Genomic DNA, 22,102 nt, shown 5'->3' with positions numbered 1-22,102 from the left:
GAATGAAACATATGGACACAGATGAAAGACTGCAAGGGAAATGGAAAGAAACTACATTTTTAACAAAAACTGAACAACAACATAGTCAGTGTTGCAGAACAATCAAAGCCTAGGTGAAAATTCAAAAAAACATGAACTTGGCTAAATGTTGCTCTTGAACATGGGATAAGTGCCAGAAAAAACAAGCCATTAGAGCCAGTTCAGGTAAACAAAATAGGACTCCAGTAGAAACAAGCAACACTGAAGGGCTGGGGGGTGGGTGAGCATCTTTGAAGTGGCTCAGAGTACTCCCCTGACACTTCTGAGATATTTATTTGAATAATGTGCAGATTCACACCCGAGTGAGCAGAGATCTGTACAGTAGGTGGGAAGATGACAGAGTTTAATTTCCAACTCTACTGAGAGGAACAGTGAGAGCGAGAAGGGAGAGAGAGGAAAGAGAGACATGGGAATTAAAGCGAGAGAGAGGGAGAGAAATAAAAGGCTAGATATGAGAAGAAGGCAGATGGAGGTATATTGGGTTCCCTAAAAAGATTTTGACATTTTAAACCTAAGGCAGTTTGCAGGCAGTAAATAAAGGGAAGGGAATCAATAGCAGTCAGTGATAAGGGGATAAAGTAGCTAAATATAAAATACAGCCTAACAAAATGGTATGGATTTCCAATGGGGCCACGTGACACAAGCTGCTTTGAAATGCAAATAGTAACTTATGCACATTGTCCTTCTCAGGCCTGGCCACTTATTGATCGGCTAAAACAAATTCTATTGATCATTGAATATTTAATGGCGATAATTAAATCTCTCATGGAGGTACTTACATCCCATTTCCAGTTTTCATCGTCTTACTCAGGAGACCTGCCTTTGACTTACTAAAGATTCAGGGCTGCCTGTTGAAGAATAGCGAACAGCTAATTGCAATAAAACTAGATACTGAGTTCGTGTTGAGAATATTGCTCAGGTTGTTGCCTGTCAACCCATGTGTTGAAAAAAAATGTGAAGTGAAAATCCAACTGAACAAATATAACTGAGGCAGCTAATTATCAGCAAATGCAGAATTCAAATGCAGAATGCTTCAAGTACTGAGAATTATACAATTTGGATTATATGTTGTAAAACGTCCTTGTTGGCTGGAAGAGAATAAAGCACTTGGAAGTGAAACACAGTGACTAGGTGGTGTTAAAATTAATTTATATTTATATTTAAAATTCATATATATAATTGTTCATACTATACAATTACTTTATTAAACCGTTAATGCAGAGTTTTGTTCTTTTTTTTTCTTTTTCTTTTTTTTCAATAAGGTTGCATAATAACTAACACTTACACTTGTTTCAACTATTTAGCCATTGCTTTTAGCTACCGTCTGCATTTATACCCTTTGGTTGCTTTATGCACATGGCCTTAAGGGGTTATAACTGGTATTAAAGGTTGCTTGGAAACTGTGCAGTTGGCTTAAAGTAGCTAGTAGCTTATTAGTTATTGTGAAAATGGACATATTAAAAAGATCAGCCTCACATCTATGTAAAACCCAATATGTTTCCACTCAGATGCATATATCTATATGTACGTATGTGTCCATATATATATTGCTTTAGTGCATTTCTCAGATTAGATTTACAGTGGCCAGAACTGTAAGTCCATTTCTAAAACAACAACTACAAGCCGCACCACATCACAGACGACTAGCAAAAATGCTTCACTTGCCCAGAATGTTTTGTCTATTGTACAAAAGCAAGTTTTTTTTTTTTATCAGTCATTATGTCAGTGCCAGCAGAAAGTCATGTCTCTGTCTCATTGACTACAAACGCTACAGGCAAAGTGATTAGTCATGTGGTCAATAGAACAGTGTATGTATGTTCAGATGTAAACTATGGCTAAAGTTTTTGTGACAATGTTTGAAAATATATAAGCATTTTTTCTGTGTAGCACAGAATATGTTCACCAATATACAGTTTCCAATTACCGTCTGCATGAGATTCACAGAAGATTAAATAGGATTCACATTTACACTGTCACTGTTTATACTGGCACTCACATACAGAATTTACAAAAAAGCATTTATAAAGCACTGCAGAGCACAAAGAAAAGAATTAGGCTCTGCCAAGTGAAGGTTCATGAGATGCACCTCTGAGCTAATTCACAGAACTGGTTGATCATTGTTCAATCTAGCACTTCACAAGTTCCCCCTCATTAGTGACAGTCACAATTCACCTGAGAGCAATTCATCAGTTCTGGAAATATTTCCCAAACCTCTTGTAGAAATGTATAGAAACCTGTATAGACATATGATTGACATACTATGAGAACTTCTGTGCAGACTTCTGAACTGAAATAATGACTATTTTGGGGGCTATGAGTCCACTGAGAACCAGTATAAGTCATTTCGCTCAGAATGACAAAATCAATTGGAATTGTAAGAAACAGCTGACAAGTGTACATAATTGTTTGTGTGCTTGTCCAAAAGCAATCGCACTTTGTTTAAAAAAAGAAAATAGTTGTATAGGAGGAACACAAGTGATCACATGATGATGAGTAGTTTGAGAAACACGATTCTAAAAATGCACCAAAGCAACTGTATATTTTAATACACACATTTTCATAAATACTCTGTGTATTTGAGTAAGTCTTCACATGACACAGTATGATTACCAAGCATACCTGGCTACATATGGCTGCAGATGCTGTGCACGGAACTGGTGCAAATGATTTAAAAGATATTTGACAAAAAAATATTTTCTAACTCTCTACACTAGTTAAAAAAGACAAGTTACACTGGCCCAAGTAAAAGAGACAGTCATGAAACTGATATTACAGTAACCATGTTATCTGACTGTGTGTTTGACACCAAATAGATATGATACCCTAATGCTAGGTTTCAGCTCAGGAATTTCTTTTTTTTTTTTTCAGGAGCCACAATTTTAAAATGTCCTTACATTGAGAGGGCAAAAAAATCTCCTTAATGGACTGGCATAATTTATGACATTAAGACACTGGCAAACAGGAAAAGGTTACTGTCACGATAGTATTAGGGGGCAGCTCACACTGCATGGGCCAGTGTTAAACAAAGTGCCAATCAATAGCCCTTTTATTAGTGACTGCAATCAATGTACCGGTGACTGAGCGAGCCAATTAGCGCTATCGACCGCCTAGGCAGAAGAAAGACAAGGAGTGAGCAGGATGGGGGCAAAGAAAAGAGATTCCAAAGAAAATATGGGAGATGATAGCAAAGGATGACCTGCAGTGTCTTTCTCAGGTCTTGTTTTCCTTCTCATCTACAGGGAGGGGGTGTCTGTGGACTGAGAAGTCCGGATTCCCACCGAGCGAGGGCCCCTGGGGTCTGCAGCTGAGGACACCCTGACAGAAAGCAGAGGCTGCCTATCTCCCAGAAGGAAGTGTGTGTGCGTGTGTGTGTGTGTGTGTGTGTTTGTGTGTGAAGCAGTGGTGGGGGGTTGTGTTCAGCGGAAGCCACTGCCCACCGCAAACACCCTCTATCCATGCACATCTACTAGAGCTGGGGGTGAGCTGCACTGGGAACGGAACGCCACTCATCTTCTCACCACTGGTTCTGAATAGTAATGAGGTCACAGGGCCGTAAGGTCTATGTGCACGCTCACCTTTCTCCCCAAGAGGCTGACCTGTGTCTGACTATATATGTTTGTGTCTACAATGTTTGACCAACATTGGCCAACAGGAGAAAAGGTCTGTATATGTCTTTCAGCTGCTGTCCCTGGTTAACAGAAATTACTATTTAGAGAGAAGTACAGTACATAAATTTGATGGCCAAGACAGTAAAATACACACAGCACTAAATAATACTACAGTAAATACAGAGTGGTGAGCCGCAAGCGGCACATTATTCTTTAACTGACTTCTTTCATTACTCTTGTTTTTCATGCATATGCTGTAGTTAATGTGGAGAATAATAGCCATGTCACATGAAAGCTCAAATGTTATCGCAACAATTTCTACAGCTCATTAAGTCTGAACAACTAGGTTACACCTTCTCAGTAGCAGTGGTGTTCTGCTAACATTCAAACCCCCAGCACATGTGTTTGGGTGTCCTGTTCCTGAAAGGAACTTGGTTTTAGGAGTACATCTGCTTTATGTCAGTGTAGCACTTGGCAAAGGAGTTATCAGCCTCCATCTATCACTCTAAGCCTGGAGCATGGACCTCTCCTTCCTGAAGGAAACCCTCCGAACCAGAGTGCCAACAGCTTGAGGAGGTGTTACAGGGAGAGAGGAAAGGAAGGATTGGAGTGAGGTGGAAGGAAGAGGATAGGGATGGTAGGGGAGTTAAGTGAGTAGGGGAAGGACTATAGGAAATGACAATGTGTGTGAAGCAATAAGCTCCTGGCAAAGACCCTCGCACCCTGGGGGCTACAAGACTTTAGCCTCAGTTCTCAGTCCTACCACTGTCCCTGCTGACCCTGCCCGACCATTTTATTACCAAGACTGTACTGTATTTGTACTTATATTACTATATCAAAGTGAAGTGTTATTTATATGAAACTACTGTTTTCCTGACAGTTATATGAAATTTTTAGCAGAAGTGAAATTACTAATCAGAAGGGATTTAAAAAAAAAAAAGTGGTTAATTCAAATATCAAACTAAAAATGTTTCTACAAATAAAAAGATTACTAATTCTGGTGCAACATCAGGTACAGAAGAACACATGCATTATAACACCCACACCCATATTAGAAATTGGAGGGATGGTATATGTGAAGTTTAATTATACTGGTGTTTAAATACAATATACACTCAATATGTGATATTGTTTGCTAAAGTATATATAAACATTTGTGTATTTATATGATGTGGATTTTTTGAAGGACATATTTTGTAATAAAATCTTATTAAATCTAATTACATAGGCCAGAACATATGTAAACATGAAATTACCTGATTCTCACAATACTAAAAAATAATAAGTAAAAGTACACTAATCTTAATTACCTTATAACATGGGTAAATGTTACACTGTTGCATCCGCATATGTTGAGTTATTAGATATGAAAATCTGATAATAAAGGACTGTAGTGCTTTTCATTATTTTTCATGAAAATGAAAAGTTAAAAGAGCAAATCTGACCCCTGTTTAACCCTACACTTATGAATTCATCAAGATCAGCATGTAAAATTGAAAACTATACTAGTCAGTGTTGAGCTCATGTCCATTTTTCTTTTTATTCTATTTTTATTTTATCTAATAGGGAAACTAGCTGTGTTAACACCCACACCAACAGTAACTCCCATTAAATCATTTACCATGATGTCCTCACTTAGATAGAAATATGCTAAAAAATTGTCCTCACAAAGATAGCTATACAAGTACACACACACACACGCACACACACACACACGCACACACACACGCACACACACACACACACACACACACACACACACACACACACACACAATATACTGTAGCCTGCATGCACAGCTGTGTGCTCTATGTGAGTCAAGAAAAGTGTCCATCTCAGGATGTACACTTCAGCTGGACTGCAGATTGTTCATAGTCAAAGGTCAAAACAGACTAAACACAATCAGTTGAGGGAGAGCGAGCTGGATGTAAATGTAGTCTGGGTCATTTTACAGATACGCACTTAATCTATAGAATAATAGTGAGATAATAGCCTGCTTATCAAAATTAAACTTATACATCAGGTAAAGTTGAGGACCAAAAGAGCAGAATAGAAAACAGAGATGAGTAGAGAAGAAGGGAAAATGAGAAATAGAGGGACAGAAGGAGAGAAAGCCAGAGGACTGTACATGAATGCAGCCAGGCTCCTATCTGTGAGAATATTTCCAGCAGTTTGTGATGAAGGAGCTTCAGAAGAAGCAGAGCGAAACAAGTCCCAAAGCCGGGGCTAAGTGAGCAGATTAGAGGACCACACAGTGGTATCATTGCATTTGCTCTCCTACTGGCAAAGGTCAAGTATGTACTACATCCACACAGTCTGCAGTACACACACACAAGATATACAGATTTACAGACTTACAGACATCAGACATACAGACTTGGAAGATAGAAGCAAAGTTAATGAAGCTAACAGGAACACCAATTTGAAAGAAAAATAAAAAAGGAACACTCACAGCAGTGTGTAACAGGACAAACAGTCAAAGAGGTCTGCTGAAAGTGACACTTTCCCACCCTATTTTTTAACCATATGATTTGATAGTTTCCAAATAATAAACCATTATTTGCTTTAATAAAAAAAAATCGTTATCTGTCTAAAATAATACATCTAATATCACTTCTTATATTCTTAGTGTTGATTATTGTTTCCCTTGTGGAGCAGTGACCTTCTGTAAAAGTACTAATAGGACAATCTGACTCTCTCCTATACAATCCTGCCTCAAACATTATTTTGTCTGTGAAATATCTGTGAAAATCTTAAGATACTGTAATTTACACTCTGCTGAAGTATGGGTACACACGAGCAAACATTACCCTCTGTTACATATAGCACATGTGCACTTTATAATAAAAAGAACTAAAACAAATAGATATTATAAGCAGTATTATTTATTGTCAATTTGCTGCTCCTGGGTAAAACACTTGCTCTACTATGTCACTGATGTGCACTTCAATCTCTGTGTGTTTTTCCCCTATTTAGCCTAAAGGTAACACTGTATATTTACTCTCAACACCTTGGGGTGACACTGCTGCGCTTGCTACTTGGAATTTAAGCCCTGCTCCCTACCAAAGAGTTGTTTTACACCCCCTCAGACGCCGCCTGTGTCGATTTGTTTTCCCACAAGCAGTGTAAACACAACACATCTTGAAGGACCTTCATTCACCATATATTTAAAAGGAGTGTTGTAACCCCCACCCTTGCCTCATGCACTACTTTTCCCTTCACGTTTTATCCCTTATCGTTCTCAGAATAAATATCCTTGAGATAAATGAAAGGCATGTCTAGGTCTGAGATATCTCAACTTCAAAATGCAAAACATCTTGAACTGAAAAGGGAAAGATGATCCAAAAATGAGAGAAGTTCTATTTCAAGGATACTTCCCCCTGATTTAGAGCCGTCCGTGGCCCCTCCGGAGCAGGGGCCCTTTTGGAGATCTGATCCAGTCCTCTTGCTTTTTCCAAAGTAAGTTTAACAATCTGCAAATCAGAAATTAGCCAAAAAGTGTGTGTTTTTTTGTAATCTGATGATGTACTGGCCATGAGACCAGGGTCAGGGTTCACCCAGCAACCATATACTAAGCTTGTTTACATTAACCAATGAAAACGCCAATCTAAGGTATATGATTTCACCTTCTCTATGTTTACCAGGACCTTTTGATGTTGGCAAACATGTAACATCTGCTTTTAAGACTGAGGAAGCCCCATTCTTTCCTTTTGTTATAAGGTAGATCCACATTGGCCAATGGAGAGAAGAAGGAAAATACTCAGGCTTGCTGATAAAACTGGAATTAAGGGAAAAGAAAATAAAAGGGAAATGTAATAACCATGTCTAACTGCAAATTCAACTGATGAGACAAATTTTCCAAGCTTTCTGCTCAAAGCAAATAGGACTTTTTTAGTTTTATTTTTATTTATTTTCTTCTGTTCACTTAAGACTGAAATCCACACTCAATATTTTTCCTGACATTCAGATGGAATAAAAGTAGCAGAACATAAATAAATATAAGCATTTGTATATGTCTTAAGGTATTTGTATTAATCTTGACATAAGAGAATTAGGTCTTTTTTATATTGTAGCACTCTGGTTGCTAAACTTGTCAAGCTTGAGATAAATGTTTAGAGCAAACCCAACAATAGTTAAGGACAGAGAAGGAATCTACATTTTTTTTTCTTCCATGGACTCAAAGATATACTGTCATTAGCTCTGCAGCCTGACATGACGTGGCTGCAGAGGAGCTGAAGACAAAGACAAATGTTGCAGCAAAGAACGTTTTAGCTACATCTGGATCTGGTTGGGAGTTGACCATGGAGGGACCTCCACTGACTAAGCAGCAAATGAGGAACAGAGGGCCCAAACGATTGAACTGTCATTGGTAGAATTTGGCTTTCCATCCTTTTTGGGCTCTGGCTAAGACTCAGGGTCTGTGTATTTGTAAAACTTTTACAAAAACCTTTCTGGTACCAGTTAGTGCTAAGCTGGCACACTTACCTGGACATTAAATCAATCAATTCAATTTTCTTATACTTACCAAGAACAGAGCTAAGTGATGATGACTACCAATTGGTTGCGTTGTCTTTTTTTTTGTTCCAGGATTGCAGTATGCAGTCAAAACAAAACAAAAAAACCTGCCGACAGTAATAGCAGTGACATTTTCACTCATTTTCACTTTTTCACTGATGTAATACAAGCCTAATTCTCATCTGCTCTTTTACGTTCCTTCAGTGTTGCCTTGACCTAAGAAAGAGAAATCAAAGTGGCTATTCAAGCGCTTTAGGAAGACAGGCATTTTTTTCCTCTATTGCATCGGGCCTCTGAACTTTCAAGTGAACTTTTAGCATGTGTTAAACACTAAATTGATGGTATTGAACTTGACAATGCTGTGCTACAAGAAAAGAGAGAGCAGCTCAGCATTCTCCACCACCAAAAATCCAAACTCTATGCATGCACACACACACACACATCCCACATGCACAGCCCACTGAAAAGTTCACAATCCAAACTCACTGCCAGAAACCAAGTAGAAATATCCAAAACAATCTTTTTTTTTTTTAATTTATTTTTAAAGAAGAGCAAATCTAACTGTCAGCTCAGTGAGGATTATTCCACCACGGTTGGCTCCCCAACTTCCCCACTGTAATCCACCCAAAAAACTCTTGGTGAAGCCTTTCAAAACAATTTATGCAAACAAACATCAAGCCCAGCTATTTGTATTGGCACCACTTTGCAGTAAACCAGACTGAACCAAGACCAGATGGGGTTGGGCCTTTTCTGTCTCTGTGTGGTGCAACACTAGAGGCAGCGCAGCAGACACGCTCAACCCAGAGTACTGTCTTTTGTAATGGAGAGTGTTTCAATATTTAGACCACTTCTCATCACATTCTCCACTCTCCACTTCTGGGTGTATATGTGTGGTGGATTTCCACAAGGACACACAAAACCACAAAAAAAAAAAATAAATAAATAGTGTAACTGTTTCTGTATTGTGTTGTGTCATAATGTTTTTGATTCATTTTTACTTGTTTGCATTGCACATTTCTAAAGCAGGCTATGATTCAAATACAGTGGATTTGAGATGTCCTTCACATCTCACAATGAGTCAACGCTTTGATCACTTCCTACTCTACTCAACTCTTGACCCTGAGTAATGGCCAATTTATAACAAAGGAGAACATTAAATGTTGATAGCCATTTGCTTATAGTTCAAAGCCGTGCTGCATAGCATACAAGTCCCCCTACTAAGCAAATATGGCTATACATGAGAGAGAAGATGCCGATACATACTGTGACCCGTCTGGTGTTGACAGCGGTGGCTGTGCTGTGGCCGGTAATTGGACTGACAGTAATAGGAACTGTCTTTCTGCCTGTGCAGGCCCTAGAGATGGGCCACAATGCTGCTGTGGATTTAGCAGCTGCAGTCAGATGGAAACCATGTAACTGCAATTTTCCTTGTCTTTTTTTTCCCCCCTCTGTTTTAACGTTGACATGATCATTCATGAGTTGAGTGTATTTCATGACCCTCAGGCCACTGGAACCAGGTCAACCACCAATATGTGATTTCAGAAATACATGGTTGTCAATGAGAAAATGAGCCCTCCATTCGTCATTCCTTTTCTTTTCTTTTTTTTTGCAGATACATGTATTTACCCGACTGCAGCACTTTGCTGCTGCTGGCCCTCCGCCTTGAGAGAGAGTTTGGTTTGAAGTCAGCATCCATCTTGGCAAAGACCACACGTACGCAAACATGGACATAGTAGCAGGGAGGTAGCCTACACAAACTCCTTCCTGCTGTTGACTGGAAATACATATTTGATCACATTTGCGTTCAAATGTGAATGTTAATGGTTGCGGAGTTCCGTGCAATGCCACCGCAGCGGCTTTGACACACCCGGAATAGACATATACACACAAACTTGCCGACAAGAACACACATAGACAAAGAGCCTAAGGCCCTGAGATAAAAGACAACACATCATATGATCAACCCACAACCGACCAGTATACACACACACACACACACACACATACGCATACACAAACCTCCCCAGGGAGAAAATAGACACACATTCCTCCCACTCGTTCTCCATCTCTCTGTCTCTTTTGCACACACCTACATTCACACAAACCATGCAAGCCAGGCTCTCTCTCCATAAGCAGTCATTTCCCAGAGTTACTGCCAGCACTCTCTCTCTCAGTGACAAGCTACAAATCCCTGACACCACCACTGATGATAGCTTTACAGTAGAGCCTCAAGGGGACTCTGCCAGCCAGCACACACAAACAACACACACATACCTCCTGCTCTCTCTGCCTTCCTTCTCTCTCCCTCTCCCAGGACCCCCAGGGGCCTCCGGAATATGTGATTCCCAACACAAAATGCCTAGGATTTGTTTGAATTAAACATCTGACTAAAAGCAATCAAAGTGATGAGGGTACAAATGAAATAGCAATTATGCCTGTCCATTCATGTAGCAATCCATGTTTAAAATGTGGAAAACAAAACCAATTGGATACGTGTGTTCTTTCAAAACACAAACAAACTTGAGATAGCAATAAAAGCATACCACAGAACAGTGGCACTACTTAGGCAGCAATCAAACTTGCACTGTGATCACATACAGTCATTGTTCTTTTGTTTTTTCTCTACAACAGATTGAATTATTGAGGCAGTCATCGTGATGTCATGCTCACCCCATCCCTTTTTGATGAAGCTTTAATGACACCCTCTGTCTGCTGTAATTATTCACCAGCCCCAAGGATGTTTGTTTTGGTGTTAACTGGCCACTGCTGTGACCACATCCTCCATTGCTCCATTATTTCTCATTACAATATTTATTACTTTTCTTTCCATTTTGGATAATTTAGCAGTACTAATAATGCTCTTCATGTGGGGAAGTTTGTGTGTATGCACTGTATGTGTCTATGCTTGTGTAATAATTCAAGATCACAAGTGCCTTGGATTTATTGGCATATACCAATTTGGCTTTAATGAGATCACACACCTCCAGGTAGGTGCCGCCTCATCCCCTGCTCAGCTCGGGGTTCTCCCTCCATCTCTCTGTCTGTCTGCCCTTATTACCATTTCATACACACTGCTCCACCTCCACCACCACCGCCGCCACTACCCACCATCTGATGAAAAACCAGAAAGGCTTTGTGTGGTTCATTAAGTCAGCATAGGAAATGTATTAAGTAGGAGAATAGGGCTGAGAGGTACTGAGTGTTGACTTAACCTTTCCAGATTTTTTTTTTAACTTTTTCCATTCAGTGATGCTTTCGGTGGTGGATGCGTGCATTACTCAGTCTCATTAGTAACCACATGGATCAGTTAAAGCAAGATATAATAGAGGTTTGGACTTGCTTATTCTTAAATTATGTGGTGAATGTACTGTAAGGGTGGCTGCTTTTGTCTGCTAGTAGTTAAATGTTCTATTATATAATGACTCATGAGTCAAATGGCTTATCTACAAATTGCAACTGCCAGAGTTTGTTTCAACCTGTTTCAAGCAAAGGCATGGTTAGTTGATTTTTTTTTTGCATTATGGAGATATGCAGAAACATTTATTTGTAAAACTTTCTTGTTATTATCTGAGCTTTTTTGGTGTTCTTTGTGTTGTCATCCCTACCAATATGCTACCGCAAAATATATAAAACGTGCACAGGTTGGTGCACGCAGACTTAAACTTGAAAACCTTTAAGGCTGGTTTTGACACCAACTTGGTAAAGAATCTTAAATTTACCACAACATCATTGTATAAATTATTAAGTTGCACTGTAATATTCCCAAAGTGTAACTTTAACATTACTCTATTCAGTGTAGTATAGGTAGGTAATACATATTAAAAATAGGGATCAATAATCCAGAGTAAACATGGCAAAGAAATGGTTAATTATTGGGTTGTCATACAGTTTATAGAAAGGGGCGTTGTGGTCAGTCTGCCATTACAATTAGTGTTCATTTCAGCCTGATTCAGTGGGATCTACACTGACTGCTGGACATGCATTATGCATGAGTCTGTCCATATGCACTTGGGCCATCATGCATGCCCTTGTAGAATTGCAATTACATATAGCTATATTCAACCATCTCAGTATGCACATTCTCCTATCTAACAGTTTAGGTATGAACATGTACATTATCCTTAGATAATATTTTCTGATCTCAATTATCAACAGTAAATGAAAAGTTAATAATGATCATTTTCCTTATTGTTGACATCTGTGTTATTTCCATACAAAGTCCAGTTAAAACCATCTATCTGCAAATGTTATGATTTCAAATTCTGATGATGAACTGAAAGATTCAATATGCCTAAGAAAAATTGGGTTCCTCTTAACTTAAACAAAAAATAAAGTATTTAATTCCTTTAAACCTACGTAATATTCTGAACATTGTATTGCCACAAAGTTTGAAAAAAAAAACAGTGTTTTTCTTACCTAGTTAGAAATAGATGTTTACATTATTTTGCTGGTGTCCAGATATTTAATCTGAAAGACTATAAATAATCAACATGATAGATAGACAGATATATAGATAGATTGATAGATGACTGGAGTGAATCAACCATTGGGAACAATAAAAGACATATTTTATTCAAAGAATATTTCTACCACATGAAAGGTTTGAAACAGTTTGGTAACACGGGGGTAAAATGCTCACTGTTAAGGACCAGGCTGTGTTTGTTATCCAACAAGTTCCCTGCTGTAGCCTGCCTGTCAGAAGCAATGAGCTCTCCTCAGAACCAAACACGTGGTGTGTTTGAGAGTTTCTTTTGCCTGTGGGTGTTTAAAAATGGCACTTCCCAGAGCCTGGACCATCACCACGATGTCCATTTTATCTCTGTGGAAAATCTCTGACGGGAGATCTTCATCTCCTACACGCGGCTCTTTAGCGCCCCTCGGAGAGAAAGCCCGTAATCGCAGATGCGTCTCTTGGGGAGGAAACACCACACATCAGTTTGGAAAGGCAGGACTCCGGGAAATTTGGCACAATATATTAGTCGAGACATCGGAAACTTTACACAACCGTAGATCGTCAGGAACAGGCAGATCGTATGACTCAGTAGGACTGATGCTCGCTGTCACTGTCAATACAAATATAGTGTGTATAGGGAGAAAATAATAAACCTCCTCCCTCCACGTCCCAGCTCAGCATCAGATGGGGAGGGTGCACAGCTTGTTGATGTTTATGGTGAGAGCAAGAGAACTGGTGATGGTTGAGCTGCTGATCTAATAAGGCTTAAAATTATTTCTCGTTTCATTCACTGTGAGGCAGCATCATTCCTTACTCATCTTTCAAGTGAGCATCATTCAATTAAAATGCAATTCTCATCGCCCCCATCCTCGGATATTTAATTAGACTGGGGAGCAGGGCTTCCACTGTCTTTTTTTTTTCTATCACAGCTCTTCGGATTTCACCTCTAAGGCATATTTTCACTCTGTTATTCGTTGGTTAAACAAGGGCATGTATCCATTTGTTAATTGATACAATTACGCATTATGCGTAATGGTCACGTAGGTCTCCAGGCGCGCATCAATCACTGGTCTATTGACCTGCCAAAAACCCCTCTAACCGTTCCTACTGGGACTGCCCCACTCTCTAATAGAGAAAGATAGAAACATCACCGTCATTAACTCCAGGATGGACCTCTGGCCGGAGAATCCGAGGCGAACAAAGGTCGAGATTAAAGAAAAGAAAACAAATGTAAGGGAGGCAGAAATTCAAACCACTTTAATTGTAATGGGTTATAAACAAAATAATCAGTTTCAAACTACACTCCTCTTAACAGAAAATACTCAGGAGACATTATTAGTTTACATGTGTTATTCATATCTGCCTGGATGAAAAGAAAAAGTATTTTCTTCTGCCTAATATTTGAGATAACTGACAAGACTGCTAAAAATATTCTAAATTGTTGCTTTTCTAATTTATTTAGCTTTGCGAGTTTTGCCGTGTGTTTCTATGTTACAGTTCAATAATGATGAACAATTATACAATTTTACGAGACCCAGTCTTAGCAAATCTGTGAAAGAATGCTGGTACAAAGCAGGACAAGACTATGTACAGTGCACCTTAAGACAACCCTGTGTTGGACGTGATTGGCAAAGACATTATTCTATCCTTGGTACCCTACCGTTCCGGGATTACAGTGACGTCACGCTGATACCCTTGCATGGATGAATGCTAAAGAACTATAGAGCCACAAATAATAGCACAAGCAGAGTCCATATCTTGCAAGTCTTACGTTATCCTTTAAGCCTCCTTCAGCTAACACAACAACATTTTTTTTTTCCACTTAATGACGCTTAATTTCATTTCTCATCGGGTCCTTGGGGGGGATTATTCATTCATATAAAACAATCTGCAGCTGGTGCCAGCCTAAAGTCTCTCTCCTATGAGTGAAGTCATCTATTATTGAGCGAAAGGCCGTGCGTGGAAATGTGTGTAAGACGGTGGATTTGAAGTAGAATTGGTTGCAATCGATCAAGAGTGAAGAATATTGCTGATGGTAACAAAAGAAGCAGCTATGTCTTTCTCGCAATTTGGATACCCTTACAATGCAACTTCACAGGTAAGTCACTTTGCTTATTACTTATCTGAAGTTTGTGTACACAGAGACATATTTTTCTTTTTTTTCCCCCCATATTTTATTTTATTTCATTTTAGTCTGGGCACTTTTCTCCAATAAGAAACACTAAGAAATGAGGGACTGCTTTGAGAGTACCGACTGCTATTTTTGCGTGATTTTTTTGTTGTTGATCTAAATATCGATAAACATTCACCCGTGTCCAATTACACTAAATTATGAATGAACTCACGTGTTTTTCAGATGACAATAGAGATGAATGTCACCTATTACGCACAGCGAGGTGTAATGGGGCTGGGAAGGCTTGCTGTAAACATTCAACAACTTTCTAGTGAATTTAAAGGAACCTGAATACAAATCTGATTCTTTTAAGAGCCTTGAAAGCTCGACTAAAGCTTGGTATTTACATTTTACCACGCCTCATAAGAAATTCGAAGAAGTTGAAGTTCTTGAATTGCTGAGTTGAAGTTACTCTCCTGGCAAAGTTATCGCCCAACTTTACATCGGTAATATTTTGATAGCGTTCGGTAGATGATATGCAAACCTCTGAGCTTTTACATTTGAAATAAGGCATGGATTTATATGACACCCACATTACTTTTTCTTGTCCCGTGTAGAAGTTCACATTTTGGAGCAATTCATTTTTTACGCACGGATTGCGCACACTTCTTTTTATCTATATGTCGAATGGAAAATATTAATTTGGTGTTGCTTAGTTACTTACTTTCAGAGGCAGAGCTGAATTCATTTTTTTTAAATTAAAAAACAGAAAAGGACAATGATGTGACATCGCTTTTTGGACCTGTCCCACCGCAAACTACTTTCTGTCATTGCAGTAATTATCTGAGAAGTGACTTACCTTAAATTAAGGCAGTCACAAGTTACGACAATGACGCCTGGTTCATCATAATTGAACAGAAATGCACCGGGAACAAACTAAATCAATTGCCGTTTTGAGATTTCGAGACTCAGCACTACACTGCGCTATTTAAGATGGATATCTTTTTTGTAATGCAGCACCCACAGACACTTCAGAGTTGTCACAGACATCAGGGATAAGAGCTAAAACAGCCAATGACCATGTTTATCCACGATTCTCTTCATGCAGTTTTTCGTGTCGGCAAACCCCAGTACGACTTGCTGCGATTCGATTTCCAGGTCGGTCTCTGACGGGACAGGCGGCTCCCAGACCGCGGCTGCCGCCGCCGCTGCCTCCTTCTGCTGCCCGTCCTACGAGAATCGGCTCCTGGCAAGCAGCCGGACGGAGCTGAACGCAGCGCTGGGGATGTATAGCTCTCCCTACGCCGCAGCGGCCGCCGCCAGCCAGAACTACGCCAACTACTTCCCCTACAGCACCGATCCATCCACTATCTACTCCACTCTGGTGGGCTCACTTCAGCCTCATCTGATGCGCAGAGGGGGGGGGGGGAGGGGGAGTGGGGGCTCAGGCTTATCGATCAACCGGGTTTTATCAATTTATCTGACACTGCAAACATATCAATCTCGACAAGCCGTTTAATCCAGCAACCAGTCTTGTCTTCTTCCTCTTTAAACGAAGTAACAAATAAATAAATAGAAAAAATCCTGTCACTGAGGTGAGGGAAGTGGTGCAGAACTAAGGCAGAGGCACTTTCTGATTTGAATCAAATGTAATTTTATTATTGTAAAACTATCCTTCCTATTCTGTCCTGTTTAAAAATATTGGCACTTACTTTCTTTGCTGAACAAGTATTTGGGAAAAAAATGATACTATTAGACTGTCAAAAATGTTGACTTGGAAAAGTAAGATTTTTTTGGTTTGAATAAAAGACTAAATATCTTCTTGGAAGGGATGTTTGCAGTTCAGTTGAAACGTTTCCTTCTTTCCTTTGTTTTTAGCTAAGATGTAATGTCCATGTAAATATGATACATCATACCTCAAAACAGTAATAAACTAAAGGCGAATAATAATAAAATTGTTAGACTTACATCTCCTGTGTTTGGGAATTATTTTCAAGCTCAAATCAATCTTATCTTTGTTTTAAGAGCATAAAAAAGGAAATGTCTGTTGTTAATATTACATATATGCAGCATTTTAACCATCTCCTTGTCTTTTACAGAATCCTCAGTATGACATTAAGGACAGCACAGGCACTTTACACTCTGGCATCACTCAAACCGCTGCATACTACCCTTATGATCATTCACTGGGACAATATCAATATGACAGGTAAGGTCTGTTCACTTGTTAACCACCATATGTAATATGAGCTTTAGCAAACCTGACAAAATGTAATCTACCACTGATCATTAATGGCAGCCATTCACTAAAGGGAACATGCTACATTCAGATCAAAGGTCAGAGTGTAATTTCATACTGATATCTTCATGGAGCAAAGTTGTATATACTTCACACAACACATGCTCGGGGTATAGGGTGCCCGGATGTGTAGTCTATGAAATCTTTCACTGGCTTCATTAATGCCTGTGTCCGTATGAATGTGTGTGTATTCCTTCCCAGATACGGGACAGTGGACTTTAATGGTTCAGCCAGAAGAAAGAACGCAACTCGTGAAACCACCAGCACCTTGAAAACATGGCTGTATGAGCACCGCAAGAACCCCTACCCGACCAAGGGCGAGAAGATCATGCTGGCCATTATCACCAAAATGACCCTCACTCAGGTGTCCACCTGGTTCGCCAACGCCAGGAGGAGGCTAAAGAAGGAGAACAAGATGACCTGGTCACCGAAGAATAAGGCCAGCGATGACAGGAAGGATGATCTTAACAAGAGTGATCAAGACTGCGTCACTAAAGGTAAAAACTCATGTTGCCATAACGTGCAACTATTTACTTAATGATCTCTATAATTAAAATATGCTACTTACAACAAGGTATTGTTGTCAATCATATAAACCAAAGGGTAACAAGGTAGACTTCAAAGTATAAAATGCACCTGAAAGTTTCCTAAAGATTTTAGTTCTCCATGAATTCACAATGTGCATGTTTTTAAACAGTTGGATCTTAAAAATCTCCATTCTTTCATGCAGATTCTAGTGACTGCAAGGAGGAAAAGGACCTGCATCTAAGTGATCTGGAGGACATGGATGAGGATGACTGTGACAAAATGGACAGTGACTGTGAAAAAGTGGTTGCAAATGAGCAGGACCTTCAGAGGGCCATGGCAGTATCTGGAGCCACTCAAAAAAGAGACTGCAGCTCTGAGTTGCACCTGAGTTTAACTAACAGCTTCCACACATTCCCCTGTGCCATTAAAAGTGTCACTCCACTCCCTCCTCTCCCGTCTGACTTCCTGGATCCTGTAGTGTCCAAAGCACCTTCTTCGACGGGTCCTGCAGCAGGAACAGTGTCCTTGTCTCACTTTGAAGGATCAGATAAGCCACGAATTTGGTCTCTGGCTCGTACAGCGGCTTCAGGGGTCATATTGAGCCCTCAGCAGCACAGTTCTGAGCTTAGGACAGGCAACTCAACTGGGGACTGCCAGCTCCAGAGCACCAGGCTTTCCGGGGCACCTGCTGGACACTGTGGGAGCATGAGGGGACTCCATGAATCCAGCAGTGTCAGCAATGCTGAGATCCCCTTCTCTGAGGGCTCATCCTTGCACTCAAAGGTCTACAGCACTGGCAGTTACAGTCACAAGGGCGTCCAGCTGCACTGTCCATCTTACACTGCACTCCCAGACACATGTCAGTACTCCAGCATTGAAGGTATGTCATCTTTTACTTGCAGTGTTCAATATACACAAGGGAAAATATGGTTTTAAAAACCCCATTATTTCGAGGTTTTATATAGTCAGGTATGCAGAGGTCACAATTTGTAATACACTGGTCCACACCTGTATTGGTAAATGTGGTTTTTGGATAAAGAAACGAACATTTTTAAGGTTATCAAGTGACAATACACTTTCTCTCAGCTTACAGCTGAGACAAGCTGCTCAGATATGCTTTTGTTTGGGTGCATAGGATTCTCTGGTGGCAAAGCAGAGACACGGTCATCTGACCCCAGTGACACCTGTGGGGCCCTGCAGGATGACAAGGTCACTGCATTCAGACCAGTGATGAAGAGGTGAAGCAGGTGAGACTCTTCACTGAACTGGAAGTAAAAAGTGAAGTCAAGACTAGATACACACACACAGACACGCACACAAAACATGCACACACACACACACACACACACACACACACACAAACAAACACAGGGTACAGGAAAACACCACCAAATGCCCACAGATGAACAGGATTGATTCTCTCCCATTAAAGTTTATCAGTGTCATTTAAATAAAATGTCACATGACAGACTATATGATGTCAACGCTAAATTCTAAAACCATCCACATATGAGACAAAACGATTCATTTTGCAGTAAACCTTTTTAACAAAGAAATGAATATTTGACTGTTGGGAAGCTCCTTTTAATTCCTCCTGTCATTCTTGTCTTTTAGATTTCTGGACACTGCACCACAATTAATAATGGGACATAAATTATGCACTAAAGGACACAATGGCCGAGTAGCGGCCTCAGTATGACGCATGGGAGCTACCTGTCGCTGCTGCAGTGAACCTGGTCAAACTGTGGACGCGGCTATCATTTTGCACAACATTGTTTTTATGGTGTTAAAGACTTTATGCAAAAATTTTAGATGCAAAGGTATGAGAATGGTCATATAAAAAAAAAAACCGACCGAATTTGTGTATGGCAATCGTGTAGTGTAGCAAATTTATTTATTTCTCTGTGTATTTATTATTTTTGCTATGTTGTCTGTTTGTTTATTATTTAATGTGTTTATTGGTTGAATTCGTATCTCCTCTGTGTGTTTTGTCACATGTTGCGTTTTACTGTGGCTTCGTTGTCATTTTGCTTGATGTAAAAGAGAAAAGCTTTTGTCGGACACAAAGTTGACTAGAAAAGGACTGAATCCCCTGTGTTGAGCCTGGACCTGGCCTTTTTTTTTCTTTCTTTTTTCGTCATTGTGTTAAAATGTGAGCTTCTCCTGTGTTTGACATTCATGGGATTTTTTTTTCTAACAATACACTTTTTTTTCCAAGAGCTTTGGTTTTCTGTGTCATGGTTATTTACTGCATAGAGCTGAACGTCTATTCGGCCAATTAAAACATTTGCGGATGTACATTTGATCAAAGTTTCGTCAGCTTGACTCGACGCGTAAAGGCACGACGCGCTTTGACGGAAGGTCAGAATTCAGACTTGGACGTGAGTGAAATCCACAAGTTGCGGGAAGAAAAGGGGGCATCGTCGCTTTATTGTCAGCATCTAATCAGAAGTGGCATCAAACACTTTGTTACTGTTCAGGCGGAAGCGAGCAGGCAGGAGCATGGAATGAATGCTGCTTTGTCCCATGTGTAGCGAGCCGCTGCACTAACTTAACATTGTGTTAATTAAAAGGTCATTTGTAGGATCAAACCCGGCAGAGAAATTCACATGGGCCATCAAAGTCCCTTTGAGCTGGCTGTTTTGCCCGTGGTCCATCTCGTTATACGATGATCACTGCAGTCTCTGATGTCTGCAGAGAACCTGAAAAACTTTCTCATCCTCACGTTTCAAACTTTTAAAATCAAATTGTTCCGTTGTAAACCACAAAAAAAGGGATCATGTGTAAACTAATTAGCTCAGGGATATTGATTTTGACGCACTATTCTGCTCCACTGTCTATAAACCATATTCAGGCTGACAAAGTCTGAAAGTCGTTTTACTTTACAGAGCAGCAGAGAACGAAAGGCTGATAACTTTTGAACAGCGTGTCTGGCTGAAACTGGAGAAAAGCTATACTGGCTGTGATAGCGTGTAATTGACTTGTTTCAATAACATTATTAAATGAATGATTAGCTCTGAAGTGAAGTGCAGCTATTTCGTCCTGCCTTCATTCCTTAAAGCGGTGAATTATTAGGCCTATTACAAAAGCAGAAAAAAAAGATTTTTGTTTTATGCTTAAATTTGATTCCACCGACAATGAAACAAACCTGGCAAATAGGGCATTTTAGGTCGAAGGCTATTTGTGGGATTATGCTTGTAATAAGTCTTTTTTTTTCGTATTAGGGGAATTCAGCCTCAATTCTGTGGCGCGGTGGTCATCCTGTGCGTCCTTGGCCACTGGTGGAACTGTCACTTATGGTAAATCCAGGACGATGAAGATGAGGAAGGTCAGGAAAAATTATTTAGGACTATCAAGATTTTTTTTCTTTCTGTGTTAATCTGAATCCTAGTAAAAACAAAAGCAAATATAATTTTATTATAGGCAATAATATATGAAATTGCCAGTTTTGAACAGGATTATCCAGAGGTCTACCGTAAGTAATAAGCGCGTCACACTTACAATTAAAAGGGATGTGTTTTCAAATGAAGTTGTCCTGTAGGAAATCTAATGGTGCAGTAACAGGAACCAGAGTGTGGAATGACAAAGAAAAATAGCTGAGAACAACTTTAACATGTGTGGACAAACTCCACCTAATGCGAGGCAGGAATCAAAGCTCCCGACCTGAAGTTTCCTACATCACTTAGCAGGCCAGCAGTGCAACAGTCCGCCTGTTAATGACAAGCTGCTAACAGGGAGCCTCTCTCTCACCCCTCGACAGTAATCAGTCATGACGCCTGATCCGAGTGTGTAATAAAATGTAGGCTAGGTGCGTATCAAATATTTAAAACAATTTTTTTTATTAAACCAGAGACTGCCTCATGCTATTGAAGGTAATGATGCATGCGCAATGGCATTACCACCAAGGCGATGCACCTGGGGGGGGGGGCACAGATAATGGGTATGATGGGCTCACACAGCAGCGTGCGCCTGCAGGAGCTAACAGGTCAATTAATCTGTCCTATACACTGCACCTTACATATGGTTAAAACAGATGCGCAGAGAGACAATCAGGAGGCACTTTAGTCACTCCAATGCCATGGATCACAAAACATCTATAGAAAGCCAATATTTAACTAAATGAAAAAGAATAGGCTACAGTGAAAGTGCAAAGACTGTATATGGATAAATAGATGCTATTTGACAGTTTGGGTGGTGGTGGTGCTGGTGGTGGACACAGGGAGAGGGGGCAAACTCAAGACCTTTGTTTGTCTGACATCTTTAATCTGATGTCAGACATGAAATCTGTGGCGAACTACAATGATACAGAATAACAGGTTCCTTAGGTAGCCTATATATGCACAACTTAATCTCCCTAATACATGCCTTCCTCCTGGAAAATTACATTTTTTATTAGGGAGGGGAAATGAGGGGGAGGGCGGGTCTGAGAGCATGTTTGCATAATCCAAAACAGATTTTAGATAATCTGGGAATGAGGCACAAATATGCAAGAAGAAAAAAAAAAAGAAAAGAAAAGAAAAGAAAAACAATCTATGGTAAACATGAAT

General features: G+C 39.9%; 1 protein-coding gene across 1 annotated transcript; it reads left to right on the top strand.

Annotated features, from left to right (window-relative positions):
* Positions 1-14,647: 14,647 nt before the first annotated feature.
* On the top strand, positions 14,648-18,797 carry irx6a (iroquois homeobox 6a). Its single transcript, XM_026294061.1, has 6 exons — positions 14,648-14,713; positions 15,837-16,112; positions 16,828-16,937; positions 17,229-17,524; positions 17,758-18,435; positions 18,691-18,797. The coding sequence occupies exons 1-6, from the start codon at positions 14,648-14,650 to the stop codon at positions 18,795-18,797; spliced, it is 1,533 nt and encodes a 510-aa protein (XP_026149846.1).
* Positions 18,798-22,102: the final 3,305 nt, after the last annotated feature.

The sequence above is a fragment of the Mastacembelus armatus genome, chromosome 3, assembly GCF_900324485.2.
Source record: "Mastacembelus armatus chromosome 3, fMasArm1.2, whole genome shotgun sequence".
Lineage (NCBI taxonomy): Eukaryota > Metazoa > Chordata > Actinopteri > Synbranchiformes > Mastacembelidae > Mastacembelus > Mastacembelus armatus.
The sequence above is the reverse complement of the archived record's forward strand: the minus strand, read 5'-3'. Positions and strand labels throughout refer to the sequence as shown.

Excerpts from the sequence above, each read along its gene's own strand:
- irx6a (XM_026294061.1), top strand. The coding sequence starts at position 14,648 with ATGGTAACAAAAGAAGCAGCTATGTCTTTCTCGCAATTTGGATACCCT. Across the intron at positions 16,938-17,228 it reads GGACAATATCAATATGACAG|ATACGGGACAGTGGACTTTA; the intron begins GTAAGGTCTGTT and ends ATTCCTTCCCAG. Across the intron at positions 18,436-18,690 it reads TCAGTACTCCAGCATTGAAG|GATTCTCTGGTGGCAAAGCA; the intron begins GTATGTCATCTT and ends TTGGGTGCATAG.